The sequence below is a fragment of the Oncorhynchus clarkii genome, chromosome 28, assembly GCF_045791955.1.
Source record: "Oncorhynchus clarkii lewisi isolate Uvic-CL-2024 chromosome 28, UVic_Ocla_1.0, whole genome shotgun sequence".
NCBI lineage: Eukaryota > Metazoa > Chordata > Actinopteri > Salmoniformes > Salmonidae > Oncorhynchus > Oncorhynchus clarkii.
The window spans coordinates 31,943,092-31,963,705 of NC_092174.1; the positions used below are offsets into that span (position 1 = coordinate 31,943,092).

General features: G+C 42.6%; 2 protein-coding genes and 1 pseudogene across 2 annotated transcripts; all 3 read right to left on the reverse strand.

Annotated features, from left to right (window-relative positions):
- Positions 1–219: 219 nt before the first annotated feature.
- Positions 220–9,670, reverse strand: LOC139387328 (uncharacterized). The gene is made up of 14 exons (XM_071133455.1): positions 9,547–9,670; positions 8,562–8,999; positions 8,378–8,480; positions 8,152–8,296; positions 7,851–7,933; positions 7,450–7,557; positions 5,638–5,756; positions 5,371–5,527; positions 5,054–5,151; positions 4,886–4,957; positions 3,874–4,692; positions 3,532–3,719; positions 2,754–3,430; positions 220–2,671 (listed from the first exon to the last, which is right to left on the reverse strand). The coding sequence occupies exons 2-14, from the start codon at positions 8,647–8,649 to the stop codon at positions 694–696; spliced, it is 4,635 nt and encodes a 1,544-aa protein (XP_070989556.1). The 5' UTR covers positions 8,650–8,999; positions 9,547–9,670; the 3' UTR covers positions 220–693.
- Positions 9,671–10,149: 479 nt separating this feature from the next.
- LOC139387333 (zinc finger protein 572-like) lies at positions 10,150–12,307 on the reverse strand (annotated as a pseudogene).
- A 1,050-nt stretch (positions 12,308–13,357) lies between these two features.
- Positions 13,358–19,705, reverse strand: LOC139387336 (zinc finger protein 572-like). Its single transcript, XM_071133462.1, has 4 exons — positions 19,265–19,705; positions 19,048–19,169; positions 18,774–18,888; positions 13,358–18,570 (listed from the first exon to the last, which is right to left on the reverse strand). Exons 1-4 carry the CDS (start codon positions 19,467–19,469, stop codon positions 17,459–17,461), a joined length of 1,554 nt encoding a protein of 517 aa, XP_070989563.1. The 5' UTR covers positions 19,470–19,705; the 3' UTR covers positions 13,358–17,458.
- Between the last annotated feature and the right edge of the window lie 909 nt (positions 19,706–20,614).

The window sequence follows — 20,614 nt, forward strand, 5'->3', positions numbered from 1 at the left end:
GTAATGATGGACTGTTGTTTCTCTTTGCTTATTTGAGCTGTTCTTGCCATAATATGGACTTGGTCTTTTACCAAATTGGGTTATCTTCTGTATAGCACCCCTACACTGCACCCCTACACTGCACCCCTATGTCCTTATATTGTGATATTTCTGTGAAATCAGTCAGGACAGCTACTTGTAAAATTATTTCTGAAAATACAAATAAGACAATTATTTTTGTCTGCAGAATAAATTTATTCACAAAAATGAATTAAAAACAGAAAATGCATTGGTTTATGGAATTGGTACAAATAATGACATCTCTAGCCATTGCTCATAAGAAGTTATACAATTTTCTTGCTCACAATACCTATGGTTATGCATGAGATGTGATACCTGAGATTGACATACTTGGGTGTAAATTTACAACTCTTTGTAGATTGAAACCAAGTTAAAATTGCAAGTTAGTTTAATAGATTGAAAATAGTAACAAAAAAGGAGGACATTTACAGATGGAGGGGAGGGGGGAGTCTGCGAAGGATCAGTTTTTTGAGTATCCCTGAATATTAGTGGGACGGGGTTCTAGGCCCAGGCTGAATAATACAGGCAGTATGGAAAATATAACTATATATAAATGATACGTTTGTATACTAACCATCCAGACAGAGTCAATGACTATAACATTTACTGGCTTTTATGTCCACCTCTTTCTCTTTATTGTACTTCATATCCTCTCTCTTTTTTTTTCTCCCTTTCACTGCCCTCTTTCTCTCTCCCTCTCTTGATTCCCATGGCAACAGCTTCATCAAAACACATACTGACTGGACTGTTCTTCATCATGTCTTTCACTCCCCCCTCATCCACATCTCTCCTCCTCTCCCTCACCCCCCCACTCTGTGCCTCCTTTTTGCCTGTGCCCTCATCTTCCTCATCCTCATTCCACCCTCGTTCTGTCTCGCTGACTTTGTCATGCTCTGGCTTTCTCTCCTTATCTTGCTGTCCCAAAGTCCTGTGTACCTTTCCCTTTCCACTGTCTCTGTCTGTCTCTCTCCTCTCCCTCTGGTGCTGCTGTTGTCTGAGGTTCAGTGCAGTTATTCGGCAGTGATGGGGCTTGGGTGGTACCACTGGCACTGATCTTGCTTGATACACTTTAGGGGGTGTTTGTTGTTTAGACACGACCAGCACTCTCCCCACCCCTTTTTCAGACCCCACTTTACTATCCATCGCTTCGTTTTCTCCCTCATATTTTTTGTTGTTGTTTATCTGGATCTCTTTCAGTTCTTCTTCTCTTTCCTCTATTGTTGGTGTCTTTAGTTGATATTTCGTCTCTCCTTTCTTCTTCTTCTTCTTCTCATCTGTCTCCCGTTGGACCACACGTATACTATCTCCTTCTTCCTCCCAGATTACATCTCCCACTTCCATCTCTTTCTCTCCCTCCTCATATCCCTCTCCCACAACATCCTTTATAAGATCTATATCTCTTTGTCTTCGCTCTAAAACGTGCTGTGCCTCTAGATCCTGTTTCTCATTATCAATCGACATCTTTTCTACCCTCTCTTCAGCTGCCTCTTCCTCAGTCTCTCCCATGGTATCCACACCTTCCACCCTCTCTTCAGCTGCCTCTTCCTCAGTCTCTCCCATGGTATCCACTCCTTCAGCTGCCTCTTCCTCAGTCTCTCCCATGGTATCCACTCCTTCAGCTGCCTCTTCCTCAGTCTCTCCCATGGGATCTACTCCTTCCACCGCTTTCTTCACCTCTTCTTTTGCACTCATCTCTTCACTTGCCTTACTCTCATCTATCTCTTTCATGATCTCTTTCTGTTGTACTCCAATCATCTCTCCATCTTCTTTGGTTTCTATCACCTCCTCTATAAATGTACTTCCCTCAGTCTCTCCTTCCCTATCCTTCCTCTCTCCACTTTTCATCATGTCATCCCTCACTACTATGCTCATCATCTCTTCATAAATGACCTCTTCCTGCTTTGTGTCCTCTTCTCCTACTTCCCGTTCATCACCTGCTATCCTGTCATCCTCTTCTTCAACCATTCCTCCTTGTTCCTTCTCCTCCACTCCCACCCTAACCCCCACATAATTTTCTTCAGTTTTTTCCAATTCCTTTAATACCTCTCTCTCCTCTCTTTTGCCCATATCTCCCTCGCTCTCACATGCTGTTTCTTCTCCCTCTTGTTTGTCCCATCCTCCCCCGTTTCTATCATCTCTTTCCTCCATCACTTCCTCTACCTTCTTCTCCTCTCCATTTTCCTTCTCTCCCGCTCTCTCCCTCTTAGCACTTTTTTCAGAATGCTCTTTTACATTCCCAGCTGAATCTCTAGAAACCTCCTCTGATCGCTCATTGACTATGTTCTCTGGCTCTTCAGCACAGGAAACAATAAGACAGGCCGTGAGTAAATGCTCTTGTGGGTTTTCTGCCTCGGCTTCGCTCACTGTATCACCATTATAACCCTCTGAAATCACACCTTCTTCAGGACATTGACTCTTCAGGACCTCTTCCTCGTCTTTGAGCTTCAGATGAACTCTAGTGGTCTGCAGTGAGGCCTCCTCACAGTCAGTTGATGCGGATGCTGAAGCGTGGCTCTTCTCAATGTCATCTGGAGTTTCCTCTTCCTCCATGATGCTGGCTTCAACCAAGTGACAACTTTCTTCTATGTCAGTGCTGCAGAGTGAAGGCGATCTATGATGACAAGTAACATTTATCAAGTACATTTATCCTGATCTGCTGTTCTTCACTTTATAAATAACCTGCCTCTGCTTACCTTTCTGTGCAAGTATTGGTCAGGGTGTCTGCCTGGTTTTTCTCCTGGCTGTCTCGATCCTGTTCTGCATCCTCCTCCTCCACCAGTTTCATCACTTCCAGACTATTCTTGACTTCAGCTTTGCTATACCTCAAAACCTCCACTGATTGGTGACAGCAGTCAGGGGAATCAATATCCAAGTGCTCAGGGGGAATTCTGGCCTCAGAACTAGGAATTGGTCCGTCATCAGAGGCACCGTCCAGTGGTTGTGAGGGCACAGGGGCTTGGGACAAACTGTTCTCCAAGTCAGTCTGAGGTCCACTCCATGTCAGTCTGTTGAACACCAAACTAGATGGTAGACTTTTACAGAACATGTCATCATCATCCTCCTCATCTTCTTTGTCGTAATCATCACCTTCTTCATCCTCCTCTTCTTCTTCTTCAGAGGAGGAAGACAGAGCAGGCAGGAAGGGCCGGGACATGTAAGGCAGACTCATTGACTTGTTGGCTCGCCCATACTGATCTATGCTTAGAGGCCTGTGTATGGGCGTTTGTGTCTGTATTTGTGTCTGTGCTTCTACAGGTGGCCGTGTGACAGGGTCTGGTCTGTCATATGCGAGTCCTGGGGATCTATGCTCCACCTCGTCTTCATACTCATCATCCCCATGATGAGGCTCCACTGAGAACTCTTGGAACATCTGGGAGGAGAGAGGATGGAAAAGAGAGGTTAGGATCATAACTAAATGATTAAACACACAGACACACACAAAGAAACAGACAGACACAGACACATACACACCTGGCTGGAGACACTGCTGTCCATAAGGTCAAGGAATCCAAAAGTATCCTGAAAGTCCAGTGGACAGTCCTGGTCTTGTTCATCGTCCTCCTCCATCAGAGGAAATGGCAAATCTATGGCAACTACTTCATTTCTGACACCTGACATGTCTGGGGCATCCAGGGCAGTCTGCACAGAGCCTTTCATATCTGAGGAGTAAAGGCAAATGTTACAGATTGACACAAATGTCCTATCCAAGTGAATTTCACTCCAGCCGGTATCTATAAACCTACTACCATGACTATTGTACTTCCCTTATTACGCAAATTATGTTTATTTAAACACATAAATGATTAGACATACCCATGTATTCACCCTCTTCATCCTCATCGTTGTCATGGTTTTCTGCAACCCCTTCTCCACCCTCACCCTGAACCTGACTCTCTTCAATGCTCTCTTCTGATGGCTTAGATACACAGTCCCCATTCACTTCCTCTTCTCTCTCCTCTTCTCCTCTTCCCCATTTTTCTTCAACTTTATCTTCCTCTGCCTCACCTCTCCTCTCCCCTGTTACCTCTTCATCTCTTCTCTTGCCTAGGTCAGTCTTGTCCTCCCTCTTAACTTCTACTCGGATGTGCCTTTCCCCTTCCCCTCCCTCCTGTCTGTCACCCTCCCTTGCCTCCTGTCTGTCACCCTCCCTTGCCTTCTGTCTCTCCCCCTCCCTTCCCTTCCGTCTGTCACCCTCCCATCCCTCTCCTTTATCTCCACTCTCCTGTCCTCCTCTATGGTTGCCCCTGTCCGCTCCACCCCCCTGCAGCACCCCAAAGGCCAGGCCTGATGTGATGTGAAGGGGTACTGTGACCGAGAAAGGTCCGGAGATGTGGATCCCTGCCCGCCGGTCGGCTTTGCTGGAGAGTCCTGGGGATCTGGATGGGGGTTGCAGAGCCTCAGTGCTGTTGCCCCCACCACAGTGACTGTCCAGTCGACTGTATATGCCCTGTGTTCCCCCGCCCCCGCTCACTACACTCACACTAGCCCCCTGACCCCTCCGGTAGGTCACAGCATACCCGCTGCCCATATCACCACCACTACTGGATGCCCCTCCCTCCGCACCCCCCTGGGTACAGGGAGAGGGCTGAGCCAAGGGGGACATCACAGTGGAAGGGGGTCGTTGTCTGGAACCTGAGAGGTATTATAAACATTCACATTAGTCTACACAAAACTGTCATAATTGTAAGACTATAGTACTACTGAACACAGAAAATAAATGATTCCTTAGCCTTACCAGTATGCATTCATTTAATTACTATAAAAACATATTCACCAACATCTATACAATAAGATAAAGACTGGGTAAACAAGTAAGGAGATGCACCTTCATGCGGATAGGGCACAGAGCTCAGGGAATCCATGCTCTTCGCTGGCCTCAAGACAGTTCTCTCTTTTTCTACAGATGGAAGGATGATTGTCAAACTCAAAATAATCATTATTACCATTGCAAAGCCATGCATTGAATTAAAGATAACATCAGTGTGTCACTCACCTTTGGCCGAGTTCTTGTTCCTCCGTCTCGGGTCATGGAGTCTGCCTCCTAAATTGAAGATGGACTTCCACTTCCTGCCCTTAAGAGATCCCTTCCTCCTGAAGTAGAGAATGTTACTTCTGTTACTCTGGCCAGGATTTTTCTACACCACGTGACCTGGCCATGTAGGAAAAACGATATGCCCTAATACTAACCTATCTATTACCATTACGAACACTAAACCTCTTCCAACCTCAACCACTATACTGCTACTAATCTTGATGATAAATTGGCATAAACTGGCCATGGTTTTTTTTTTTGTGTGTGAATTTGCTTACTTGTCTGTCCCGTCTATGATGGCGTGGTAAGAACGCATGGCAGGGGGACCGTCCCCTGGGCTGATGTTGCCTAACTGGAATGGAATGGCCCGGAAGAAAGGTTCCTCTGGATTGTGTATAGAGGGGGAGGGGAGTGACTTCCGGCGCTCCGTAATACCTTTAATAAGGAGGTGAAAAAGAGAGGGAGGAGATATGAGTGCTGTGAGTGAGTATCTATTCTCTATGGCTGAGAAAGAGAGAGACAGGGAGAGAGGAAAAGTGATGTACCTGAATCAGGAAACAGCTGGGGCACGTGGGTGAGGATGAATTCCACCACGATAGACTGGACCCTCACCTCCATAAAGGCTGCTGTACCGTTAAACCCTGACGCCTCAATGTCCTTTGACCTGCAAACAAACTCAGAGGATTAAACAACATTGAACAATGCAAACACCCTGTTTTAACTATATCTTCACGTCTTTCTCTCTCATGTACACTACCATTCAAAACTTTGGGGTCACTTAGAAATGTCCTTGTTTTCCATGAAAACATACATGAAATGAGTTGCAAAATGAATAGGAAATATAGACAAGACAATATTATAAATAATGACAAGATTATAAATTGACAAGATTATAAATAATGATTTTTAATTGAAATAATAATTGTGTACTTCAAACTTTGCTTTCGTCAAAGAATCCTCCTTTTGCAGCAATTACAGCCTTGCAGTCCTTTGGCATTCTAGCTGTCAATTTGTTGAGGTAAACTGAAGAGATTTCACCCCATGCTTCCTGAAGCACCTCCCACAAGTTGGATTGGCTTGATGGGTCAAGCTGCTCTTACAGCTCAATAGGGTTGAGATCCTGTGACTGTGCTGGCCACTCCATTATAGACAGAATACCAGCTGACTGCTTCTTCCCTAAATAGTTCTTGCATAGTTTGGAGCTGTGCTTTGTCCTGTTGTAGAAGGAAATTGGCTCCAATTAAGCGCCGTCCGCATGGCGTTGCAAAATGGAGTGATAGCCTTCCTTCTTCCAAGATCCCTTTTACCCTGTACAAATCTCCCACTTTACCACCAACAAAGTCCCCCCCGACCATCACATTGCCTCCACCATGCTTGACAGATGGCGTCAAGCACTCCTCCAGCATCTTTTCATTATTTCTGCATCTCACGAATGTTCTTCTTTGTGATCCGAACACCTCAAACTTAGATTTGTCTGTCCATAACACTTTTTTACAATCTTCCTCTGTCCAGTGTCTGTGTTCTTTCGCCCATCTTAATCTTTTCTTTTTTTGGCCAGTCTGAGATATGTATTTTTCTTTGCAACTCTGCCTAGAAGGCCAGCATCCCGGAGTCGCCTCTTCACTGTTGACGTGGAGACTGGTGTTTTGCGGGTACTATTTAATGAAGCTGCCAGTTGAGGACTTGTGAGGTGTCTGTTTCTCAAACTAGACACTCTAATGTACTTGTCCTCTTGCTCAGTTGTGCACCGGGGCCTCCCATTCCTCTTTCTATTCTGGTTAGAGCCAGTTTGCGCTGTTCTGTGAAGGGAGTAGTACACAGCGTTGTACCAGATCTTCAGTTTCTTGGCAATGTCTCACATGGAATAGCCTTCATTTCTCAGAACAAGAATAGACTGACGATTTTCAGAAGAAAGGACTTTGTTTCTGGCCATTTTGCGCCTGTAATCAAACCCACAAATGATGATGCTCCAGATACTCAACTAGCCTAAAGGCCAGTTTTATTGCTTCTTTAATCAGAACAACAGTTTTCAGCTGTGCTAACATAATTGCAAAAGGGTTTTCTAATGATCAATTAGTCTTTTAAAATTATAAACTTGGATTAGCTAACGCATCGTGCCATTGGAACACAGGAGTGATGGTTGCTGATAATGGGCCTGTTCTCCTATGTAGATATTCCATAAAAATCTTCAGTTTCCAGTTACAATAGTCATTTACAACATTAACAATGTCTATACTGTATTTCTGATCAATGTTATGTTATTTTAATGAACAAAAAACATGCTTTCTTTCAAAAACAAGGAAATTTCTAAGTGACCCCAAACTTTTGAACGGTAGTGTACACACAAACCCACACACCTGAGAAGGTTCGGAGCCCAAACAATGGCGAGGTTCCGGGAATGCATATTGGTGTGTGAGGAGTGAGAAGCCATCTTGACAAGGTGGCGCATCAGGAACTCCAGAGTTCTGAGAAACCAGTGGGAGGGAGAAGGGGCAGAAAGAGATGGAAGTGGGATAGTTAATTTAAAAACTGTTTAAAAACATTTGAAACTGTTTGAGAATAACTATGCATGGCTAGAAAAGCAGTGCACAGCCTGAAATATACTAGTAAGTTCAAGAGATATGGTATGAAGAAAAGCAGAATTTACCTCTAGTTATAAACAGATGGTTGCAGGCAATGTAATATATGAAAACATACAGCAGTCATTTACACTTTCTATAGCTATAGTGAAAGAGATAGTTAAATAGTAGAGGTTTACTTGTAATGGGGAGCGGGTAACTCTTTCAGCACATCCTTAATCTTAACCAGCCTCTCCTCCTCCAACTGAATCGCCACAGCTTCCTGATGGGTAAAGAGGTGTGAGGTTGATACAAAAAGGCATATGCCATCATTATGCTGGGTCCCATTTAGTAGGTATGAAATGGGAGTAAATGTTTTCTAATCCGAACTTAATAAAACAAGAATTATCAATTTCAAAACGCTTTATCCTTTTTGTTCTTACTGAATGCAACCCTGGTGTCTGTCCATGTCTCTGAATGACTATCAAGACAGGTACTCACAGCATATTTGTCATAGAGCTGGTATGTGAGGAGGGGATTGGGTAACTCTCTGAAGTAGGCCTTGCAGACAGAGCTGACACAGTGAATGTCCTGCAGGTAAACATCCTTATTGAGATCCGGGGTCCCCTCACTGTCAAACTCACCCCTGTTTGGAGACAAACACAACATTTCACTGCTGTACACAGGCACACAAACGCAAGCACACAAACTCACACACCCCACTTACCTTAGTTTCTGTGTGTTGGATGACACCCCAGATAGCCTGTAGATCCCATCTACCACCCCATGCTCCTCAATGAATTCACTGCAGCTTCGCAGCACCTGGGGAACTGAGAGGGAGACAAGACCATGGTATTCAAGCTAATATTTAACATATTCTAGTCAATTGTCTGGGGAAACTTGGGACTTACTCTCCTGACAGGTGGTGGACAAGTGGTCCAACAGGTCACAGCCAAACACCTTCTCATTGTTCCCTCCTTTTCTCCGGAGTCTCCGCATCTCTTCTTTTCTCCTGCCTCAACCTCTCGCACATCCAGCCCTGTGTGTTTGTGTGTCTGATATATGTATTTTCTGTATAACTTGGTTAATGGTAACGTGACCATGAGGTGCTCATATACATTTACAATATACTGTTAATATGCAACAATGTGTTTTCTTCATTGCATTTGATTAAGTTTTATTGTTCCACTCTGTGATGTGCAGTGCTATACAGTGTGCTATACAGTGCTATACTGTGTGCTATACTGTGTGCTATACAGTGCTATACTGTGTGCTATACAGTGCTATACTGTGATATAATGAGCTGTGTTTTAAGGCATTGTGCTAGGTCATGCTGTCTTTGTGGCACTCTGCAAAGTAAGAAACCAGCTAAATCATCTTCTCAATATACGTACACCAACACAACACTTAATGTGATCATTTGTGAGCATCGCTCAAAATCTACAGCATGCATCAGTCTTCACTTCCCCTTAATGTCTTCTTCACAAAATAAACAGGCCACACCCTTTACCCCAATACTCCTAGACTCCCTCTCAGTGCTGTGATTTGGGGAGACTTTAAAGTAAATAACGCCTTGTCTTCCTATGCTAATGGAACACTGACACCCCTAACACCGGCTCTGGCTGTTCTCCGTGACCGATAAAGGCCTTCTCCTCCCTGCCTCTCGCAGCCATTGTGGCCCTCTCACTGCAGCGGAAGTCAATTGAATTGTATGTCGTTCTGACTGCAGGCCTGTCGAAGAACATGAAGCCTCTGAGCCTGACCCCACCTCTCCATCCCCCTGACCCCTACCATTCCACCCCTAACACACTGTCACTGCTACTCCTCTCAAGTTTTGGGTGACATTGAGGTAAAAACAAGAATAAAAAAGCGTAATAAAAAGTTGACTGTTCCTACCTTCACTCTGCACCGGCACAACCAAGCAGCAGCAAGCAATGACGCAAGAAACCACTAAACTTCCCCTGTCGACTTCCTGAGTCTCTTTCTCGCTCGCGTTCTCTTTCTGTATATCTCCTCCATTAGCTCTGCCTCTGTTGATTGGCAAATCAATGAAAGAGTAAATCATTCAAACTACCAATCTATTTCTCTTATCTAATGATCTTTGATTCAGATGACCAGTTTTATTCAGAATCAGTGGTCAGTTTAGACAATGCAAAATGTTTCAGTATAAACACATATAGCCTATTACACTGAAACATATTTTATTGCCTCATTTTGAGATGACATACAGTAACTCAACATTTTAAGGCAGCAGAGTAATTTCCAAACCTAACTGAAAATCAAGTTGAATTGAGTTATTAACCTGACCTGATATGAGACTGTCCCTTGTGGCAAGACGTGACATTCCAGATAGTCAGACACTACCTAGACAATACAGACTAAATGGCTCCTACATATTATTCATCTAAAAGCACAGATTGACTCTTTCATTAAATACATTTTATTGAAAATAACATGTTGTTTTTACAGTTTTGTAGTACAAAATACATTGTTACCAGTTGTAAATTAGTTGTTTAAAATAAAAGTGAAGAGCCGTCAACAGTCAAACATCAAAACCAATTCACAAATCAATTAGGAGGAAAAGCTTGTCAAATTGTCTCAAAACAAAGTTCCAGAAAAACTATGAACTATTTGTTCCATCTGGTCTGAGACAACATTAAACTTGTGTGTGGATCCCCAGGGTATGCGGGTGCCACGTATTGAGACACTGGACTCTCTCCTATGTGAGTTCTCTGATGTGACTTCATACCAGAGCGCTGAGTGAAGCATTTCCCACACTGTGTGCACTTGTAGGGCTTCTCTCCGCTGTGGACTACAGCATGTCTGATCAGGTTGCATTGCTTGGTGAAACTCCTGCCACACTGTTCGCAGGTGTACGGTTTCTCTCCGGTGTGACTTCGGAGGTGTTCTTTTAGCTGCCAGAAACGTGGGAAGCTCTTCCCACAGAAGGTGCAGCTGAAACGCCTCTCGGTGGTGCCGCCTGATCTCCACTGAGTCCTCATTCTCTTCACCATGTTAAAACTACTGCGACTCAGGCTATATCCTGAGAAGGTGGAGGTGGTGGCCATGTTTGACCCTGTCATGCACTCACTCAATCTCACTGTTGCTTCTGAAGCCCTGTACTGATGCTGCCTTGACTGTAGAGCTAAACTATTTCCTTCATTATTTGAGTTCAGCATCTCACTGCTCTGTCCCTCTGGCATCTGTTGTCTAGTCTCATCAGCCAATGTTCTGACATGTCCTTTACTGTGTTTTTCTGCACTGAACATGTTAGCATGTGGTTTTCCTATAGAAGAGTGAAGTGATGGCCCTACTTCATCTGTCATAGTAGGAACAGATGACAGTCCACTATGAGATGGGTAAATTGAGATATTCTGAGAGTACTTTTCTGTGGAATGAAAGGAGAAATCTGGGTGGCCATCAGGGTTAGTGTCTCTGCCTGGATCCACAGAGGTCCACAACTGCCCATCAGACTCATCCATGACAAACTGGTCAGGTCCTGCCAGGTTTGTGGTCTGATCCAGCTCCTCCTCTTTCACCATCACAAGTTCTAGTGAGTCCTCGTCTGGCCGGTGCTGCTCTGTGCTGAACACCTCTGTAGATGCGAGCCGGGGTGTTCCTGGTTCCTCTGGACGATCAGAATTGGGGTAATGTTCCACTGAGTCTTCGGGAGACATGCTGGGTTGTGTGATGAAGTCCTCATCACAGTGCCGTTGTTCAAAGGATGGTGGTTTCCCAGGCTTGGAACCAGACTCTAAAGATTTAGGGATAAAGATAAAAATAAACATTACAAACGACCCTTAACAGTTGCAAAACATGAATGCTTTAGAACCGTGCACTCTATATGCCAGAACATAAAACACTAATGTAATTTGGAACGTGCATACCACCACTCCCTCACAGTCTTCCATAGACAGACAGAGCAGTACCCCTTATGGTCACACCCACCCTCTCCAGTGATCCTGAGCTCTTCCTGAGGGTCAGTCTTCCACACGTCCTCTGCTGTCTCCTCATCTTTGATCAGTATGGGTTCAGTCTCCACTCTCTGCTCCACATCTGTAGGCTGTAACAGGGAACTGCAATTATTCCTCTGGGCGCACACCATGTCTAACACTTTTCATAAAATGTGATTTATCACACCTGGCACTGAGAGTCCTCTCTGCCTCTCCACTGTGAGCTACTCCTTTCCTTGTTCAAAACAATCTTGACAGGATATGACAATCTCTCTGTTGACATGGGGTAAAGAACTGGAAAATAATTGTATTCAGTGAAATATTAGGGTTATTCACACATTTGGGATTTTCTTCAGTTGTTCATGCAATCAAATTACTACCGTTTCTCCTATCTCGTCCTTGTGTCTTCTTCAGCTCGCTCTCCATCATTCGACACTTTCTTTTCAGTACATCAATATCTCGTTGGCTTTGGGTAATTTCCAAACGTATAACTGCACAGCTATCATCTACACGATTGTTTATTTCTGTTACAGCGGCTTTAGCTAATACCTCCATAATCGATACCAATTGCGACTGGAAACTGCAGCTGGCCATCTTGTAAAACCCAAAATACAGATTTGTATTATCTGTTTGAAGTCAATAGTCTACAATTTCCAAGCTAATGTGCAAAAACAATCCGTAGACCTTGATAAATAGCAACAATGTACGAAGTGGGAGATACGTGCGCAATTTCAATCGCACTTCCGTTCAACTCGTGACGTAAATATTTATTACCGTAAATATGAGACTGCAACAGCCCTGCAAAATTGGTAGAATTAGCACTGGCAAGGCAGGTATACTGATCAATAATATAGTGGGTGCCAGGCCCAGACGATCCTGCAGGTAAAGAAGCCGGATGTCCTGGGCTGGCATCCTTAAACTCAGTCTGTGGTTGTGAGCCCGGTCAGACTTAATGCAAAATTCTCTAAAACAATGTTGGAGGTGGCTTACGGTAGAGAAATTAACATTCAATTATCTGACAATAGCTCCGTTGGACATTCCTGCAGTCAGAATGACAATTGCATACTCCCTGTTATGTGACAAAACTGGATAATTTAGAGTGGCCTTTTATTATCCCCAGCACAAGGTGCACAACTGTTCTGCCTGCGGCTATGGAACCTTGACCTGTTCACCGGACGTGCTACCTGTCCCAGACCTACTGTTTTCAACTCTCTAGAGACAGCAGGAGCCGTAGAGCTACTCTTAATGATCGGCTATGAAAAGCCAACTGACATTTACTCCTGAGGTGCTGACTTGCTGCACCCTCGACAACTACTGTGATTATTATTATTTGACCATGCTGGTCATTTATGAACATTTGAACATCCTGGCCATGTTCTGTTATAATCTCCACCCAGCACAACCAGAAGAGGACTGGCCACCCCTCATAGCCTGGTTCCTCTCTAGGTTTCTTCCTAGGTTTTGGCCTTTCTAGGGAGTTTTTCCTAGCCACTGTGCTTCTACACCTGCATTGCTTGCTGTTTGGGGTTTTAGGCTGGGTTTCTGTACAGCACTTTGAGATATCAGCTGATGTAAGAAGGGCTATATAAATAAATTTGATTTGATGTGTAATGATCATGCTGTTTAATCAGCTTCTTGATATGCTACACCTGTCAAGTGGATGGATTAACTTGGCAAACGGGAATGGAAACTAACAGGGATGTAAACAAATTTGTGCCCAAAATTTGAGAAAAATAAGCTTTTTGTGCATATGGAACATTTCAGGGATCTTTTATTTCAGCTCATGAAACATGGGACTAACATTCTACACATTGTGCTTATATTTTTGTTCAGTATACAGTTGAAGTTGGAAGTTTACATACACTTAGGTTGGAGTCATTCGAACCCGTTTTTCAACCACTCCACACATTTCTTGTTAACAAACTATAGTTTTGGCAAGTCGTTTAGGACATCTACTTTGTGTTTAACACAAGTAATTTTTTCTAACAATTGTTTACATACAGATTATTTCACTTATAATTCACTGTATCACAATTCCAGTGGGTCAGAAGTTTACATACACTAAGTTGACTGTGCCTTTAAACAGCTTGGAAAATTCCAGAAAATGATGTCATGGCTTTAGAAGATTCTGATAGGCTAATTGACATAATTTGAGTCAATTGGAGGTGTACCTGTGGATGTATTTCAAGGCCTACCTTCAAACTCAGTGCCTCTTTGCTTGACATCATGGGAAAATCATAAGAAATCAGCCAAGACCTCAGCAAAAAATGGTAGACCTCCACAAGCCTGGTTCATCCTTGGGAGCAATTTCCAAATGCCTGAAGGTACCACGTTCATGTGTACAAACAATAGTACGCAAGTATAAACACCATGGGACCACGCAGCCATCATACTGCTCAGGCAGGAGACTCGTTCTGTCTCCTAGAGATGAACGTACTTTGGTGCGAAAGTGCAAATCAATCCCAGAACAACAGCAAAGGACCTTGTGAAGATGCTGGAGGAAACAGGTACAAAAGTATCTGTATCCACAGTAAAACGAGTTCTATATCGACATTACCTGAAAGGCCGCTCAGCAAGGAAGAAGCCACTGCTCCAAAACCGCCATAAAAAAGCCAGACTATGGTTTGCAACTGCACATGGGGACAAAGTTTGTACTTTCTGGAGAAATATCCTCTGGTCTGATGAAACAAAAATAGAACTGTTTGGCCATAATGACCATCGTTGTGTTTGGAGGAAAAAGGGGGAGGCTTGCAAGCTGAAGAAAACCATCCCAACCGTGAAGCACGGGGGTGGCAGCATCATGTTGTGGGGGTGCTTTGCTATAGGAGGGACTGGTGCACTTCACAAAATAGATGGCATCATGAGGATGGAACATGATGTGGACTTATTGAAGCAACATCTCAAGACATCACTCAGGAAGTTAAAGCTTGGTCGCAAATGGGTCTTCCAAATGGACAATGACCCCAAGCATATTTCCAAAGTTGTGGCAAAATGGCTTAAGGACAACAGAGTCAAGGTATTGGAGTGGCCATCACAAAGCCCTGACCTCAATCCTATACAAAATTTGTGGGCAGAACTGAAAAAGTGTGTGCGAGCAAGGAGGCCTACAAACCTGACTCAGTAACACCAGCTCTGTCAGGAGGAATGGGCCAAAATTTACCCAACTTATTGTGGGAAGCTTGTGGAAGGCTACCTGAAACATTTGACCCAAGTTAATCAATTTAAAGGCAATGCTACCAAATACTCATTGAGTGTATGTAAACTTCTGACCCACTGGGAATGTGACATAATAAATAAAAGCTGAAATAAATAATTTTCTCTGTGCTATTATTCTGACATTTCACATTCTTATAATAAAGTGGTGATCCTAACTGACCTAAAACAGGGACTTTTAACTAGGATTAAATGTCAGGAATTGTGAAAAACGTAGTTTAAATGTATTTGGCTAAGGTGTATGTAAACTTCCGACTTCAACTGTATATACCTGGTATATTCTTGTCTGCATGTAGGGTAGCCCATTCATAGACCTAACTAGCTACTTTTCGTCGCCCATTGACAATAGTATCTTCTTCCTGTGGGGACTTTTGTTAAGCTCCCCGATGCTCGATCTGAACGTTAACACGCATCTCTTGTGGAGCGGGTTTGGAAACATTAGAAATGTATCTTCCATATGAGCGATAAATAATTTTCCAAAAACAGAAGGATAAATTACAACACACCTTTATAGCACTACGGTTAGTGTTTCTACACGGCCATATCGCCATGTTATAGCGCGTTTTACAGAAGACAGACTGAAGACATTGGCGAGCACTTGTGCTAATTAGCCACCTATCGTGCTCCGAACTCCTGTGTGTAAACGTAACTGGGGAGGAAGTGTAGTTCGTTGGCTGGAGGAACACACAGCATATGGATATCTGTATAATCTTCTACAGTAACTGGTTGTTTTTGATTTGAAAGATTAATTCTCGCTGATATTAAAGATGAGGTCCATATGTTCCAAAAACCGTTTAGCAAGTGATGATTATTGATGTTCCTAAACATTAAAACACAAAGTCGGGATTGTAGTTCACAAGGAGCCAGTCATGGGCGAAGCTAACCGCTGAAAACCCTACGGAGAACTACATGTAGAGTAACTATATCTATTGATTAAATAAATTAGTTTTATGATCTAAAATAATTCAGATCGTAAAACTTGTCTTTTTCAATAGCTTTGGCTACATGTAGGCGAAAAAACTGTAATGCAATGGCTCACGTGGTTGTTAATGCATTAAAAGGCTATAGATGCATAATGCACGACACACTGGTGAAACGTAAAATACTAAAACACTGTCTTCAACCATTCATAAAAACGAATGGTTTATACATCATCAAATATTGTCATCTCCATTCTCACCCACACAACCTAATGAAACCGGTCTGAAGATGTGGTATGGTATTTCATCAAGGAAAATGGATATATTTGTTTGACACATAGCTGGGACGATGAAACTAGTTTCATGTAAACTTCAAATAAACTGAATTTCATTACATATTTCCAATAACTATTGTATACTACATGTGTTATAGCTAATTAACATTCAGAGGTTCTTCTCAATGTTTTTAAGGCATATACATACACTCCCCGACGTATTTATTTGGACAGTGAAGTAAATATTTTTCATTTGGCTCTATAATCCAGCATTTTGAATTTGAGATCAAATGTCTTATGAGGCGACATAACAGAACATCACCCTTTACTTTGAGGGTATTTTTATACATTTGTTTTACATTTTAGAAATGAATGCACTTCATGCATCTACTCCCCCCATTTGAAGGTGTCATTAGTATTACATTTAGTCAAAAGTTAAGTATTTGGTCCCATATTCCTAGCATGCAATGACTACATCAAGCTCATGACTCTACAAACTTGCTGAATGCATTTGTAGTTTGTTTTAGTTGTGTTTCAGATTATTTTGTGCCCAATAGAAATGAATGGTAAATAATGTATTGTGTCATTTTGGAGTCACTTTTATTGTAAATAAGAATAGAATAAGAACACTTCTACATTCATGTGGCGGCTACCATGATTACAGATAATCATGAATGAATTTGTGAATAACAAGTGAGAAAGTGACAGATGCGCAAAGATCATGCCCCCAAAACATGCTAACCTCTCACCATTAATAGTAACATGGGAGGTTAGCATTTTGGGGGGGGGGCATGATATTTATCTCTGTAACTTTCTCACTCATCATTATTCAAGATCAATTTATGATTATCTGTAGTCATGGTAGGGTTTACAATGTAGAAGGGTTCAGAAACAAATTCAATACTTATTTACAATAAAAGTGACTCCAAAATGACGCACCATATTCCAGAACACAACCAAAACTAACTGCAAATGCATCCAACAAGTTTGTAGAGTCACAAGCTTGATGTAGTCATTCGGTGCTAAGAATAAGGGGCGAAGTACTAAACTTCTGACAGATTTTTATACACTAAGTGAAATTGTCTAAATACTTATGCCACCTTCAAATGGGGGAACTAGACACATAAAGTGCCTTAATTTCTAAATGGTAAAACAGATGTATGAAAATACCCTCAAATAAAAGGTTACATTCTGTACTGTCGCCTCATGAAAAACATTTGATCTCAAATCCAAAATCCTGGAGTATAAAGCCAAATTAAAAGTTGTAGCTTCACTGTGCAAATAAATACATAGGGAGTGTATCAGTAGAGGTATTAGATACAAAAACAAAGCACATCAGATAGTGTAGAAGATAGCGAGAAGTGTTGATTGATCTACATTTTCACATTGAAAGTGTTTTCCGAAGCATAATGCAATTATGTTCCTATTTGTTCCATCTGTTCTGAGACTACATTAAACTTGTGCGTGGATCCCCAGGGTATGCAGGTGCCACGTATTGAGACACTGGACTCTCTCCTATGTGTGTTCTCTGATGTGACTTCATGCTGGAGCGCTGAGTGAAGCATTTCCCACACTGTGTGCACTTGTAGGGCTTCTCTCCGCTATGGACCACAGCATGTCTGATCAGGTTGCATTGCTTGGTGAAACTCCTGCCACACTGTTCGCACGTGTACGGTTTCTCTCCGGTGTGACTTCGGAGGTGTTCTTTTAGCTGCCAGAAACGTGGGAAGCTCTTCCCACAGAAGGTGCAGCTGAAACGCCTCTCGGTGGTGCTGCCAGAACTCCACTGAGTCCTCATTCTCTTCACCATGTTAAAACTACTGCGACTCAGGCTATATCCTGAGAAGGTGGAGGCCATGTTTGACCCTGTCATGCACTCACTCAATCTCACTGTTGCTTCTGAAGCCCTGTATTGATGCTGCCTTGGCTGTAGAGCTAAACTATTTCCATCATTACTTGAGTTCAGCATCTCACTGCTCTGTCCCTCTGGCATCTGTTGTCTAGTCTCATCAGCCAATGTCCTGACATGTCTTGTCATGTGTTTTGCTGCACTGAACATGTTAGCATGTGGTTTCCATATAGAAGAGTGAAGCGATGGCCCTACTTCACCTGTCATAGTAGGAAAAGATGGCAGCCCACTATGAGATGGGAAAATTGAGATATTCTGAGAGTACTCTTCTGTGGAATGAAATGAGAAATCTGGGTGGCAGACAGGGTCACTGTCTCCGCCTGGATCCACAGAGGTCCACAGCTGCCCATCAGACTCATCCATAACAAACTGGTCAGGTCCTGCCAGGGCCGTGGTCTGATCTAACTCCTCCTCTTTCTCATCCTTCACCATCACTAGGTCTAGTGAGTCGTCGTCCTCGTCTGGCCGGTGCTGCTCTGTACTGAACACCTCTGTAGATGCGAGCCGGGGTGTTCCTGGTTCCTCTGGACGATCAGAATTGGTGTAATGTTCCACTGAGTCTCTGGGAGATATATTGGGTTGTGTGATGAAGTCCTCACCACAGTGCCGTTGCTCAAAGGATGGTGGTTTCCCAGGCTTGGAACCAGATTCTAAAGATATGGAGATCAACATAAAATAAACATTACAAAAGACCCTTAACAGTTGCAAAACATGACTGCTTTTGAACTGACTGTGTCCGTGCGCTAAATATGCCAGAACATAAAACACCAATGTAATTTGGAACGTGTATACCACTACACCCTCACAGTCTTCCATAGACAGACAGAGCAGTACCCCTTATGGTCACACCCACCCTCTCCAGTGATCCTGAGCTCTTCCTGAGGGTCAGTCTTCCACACGTCCTCTGCTGTCTCCTCATCTTTGATCAGTATGGGTTCAGTCTCCACTCTCTGCTCCACATCAGTAGGCTGTAACAGGGAAAGAGGTTATTACTCAGGACACACACCATATCTTACCCGTTTCATGCTCATGAATCACACAAAAGCAGTAAATTCTCCTGATAATCCAATAACATAATTGATCCAAGATGTCAGGTCTCTGTAATTGTAAAAGGTGATGTATCACACATGGGGTTGAGAGTCCCCTTCAACAGACATCTCGCTGTCTCTCCACTGTGAGCTACTCCTCTGCTTGTTCAAAACAATCTTGACTGGATATGGAGATCTCTCTGATGCCATGGGGTAAAAACCTAGAAAATAATTGTATTTGGTCAAATATTAAGGCTATTCGCACATTTGGATTTTGCATATTCAATCAATTTACCATGAATAATAACACAACTACCCTTTCGTCTGCGTGTCTTCTTCAGCTCGCTCTCCATAATTTGACACTTTCTTTTCAGTACATCAATATCTTGCTGGCTTTGGGTCATTTCCAAACGTATAACAGCACAGCTATCATCTACACGTTTGTTTATTTCTGCTACAGCTGCTTTAGCTAAAACCTCCATAATGGATACAAACTGCTCCTGAAAATTGCAGCTGGCCATCCTGTCCAGCCCAGTATTTATTCGCCGTGACTAAGTAAATATGTTTAAACAATTTTGCTAGCCAATGAGCAATAAATAATCAGTATATTTCCAGTTCTCACGCTATGGCAAATGTTGATATTGGACCAATTCGACATTTGTAAGAGATCTATTTAGGCAAACGATGTTGACAAATGCTACCATGTCTCAAATCCGAGATGCGTGCGCAATCGCGCTTCCGTTTTCTTCTTCTTCATCACCATATTCGGTGTTAAAGAGCGGTTCGTATCCAATATGTTGCATTACCGCCCCCTAATGGACTACAATATACATATATTTACATCCTGATACAAAATTGGAAAAGGGGAAAAGGAAAAAAAAATTAAAAAGTATATATAACATTTAAAAAAACACCCATCCAACTAATTCTAAAAACCCACTACCCCATTCCACTATTTTAACCCTATCTGCTCCTGCACCATGCCAGCGGCCTGGGAGGACAGGGCACCACCACTCAACACACCTTGTAAGTCTTCTGAAGTCAAATCTCATATACCCAAATACTTCTCTGCAGCTGCCACAACAACATCTATTTTCTGTGATTTACATTCTATTTATGCGGTTGATAACCATTGCTATGAAAGCTAAGAAGCCAACCTTACTGAAGGATATATCACTCATTGGCCTATCGCTCTGTGCTGGCATCAGTAGTGTTAAGTACTTAAGTAAAAATACTTTAAAGTACTACTTAAGTAGTTTTTTAGTGTATCTGTACTTTTACATTCCTAAAGAAAATAATGTACTTTTTACTCCATACATTTTCCCTGACACCCAAAAGTACTTGTTACATTTTGACAGGAAAATGGTCCAATTCACAAACTTATCAAGAGAACATCCCTGGTCATCACTACTGCCTCTGATCTGGAGGACTCACTAAACACAAATGCTTCGTTTGTAAATTATGTGTGAGTGTTGGAGCGTGCCCTGGCTATCCGTCAATAAAAAAAACATATGAAAATTGTCCAGTCTGGTTTGCTTAATATAAGGAAGTTTAAATTATTTATACTTTTACTTTTGATACTTAAGTATATTTTAGCAATTATATTTACTTTTGATATTTAAGTATATTTAAAACCAAATACTTTTACTCAAGTAGTATTTTACTG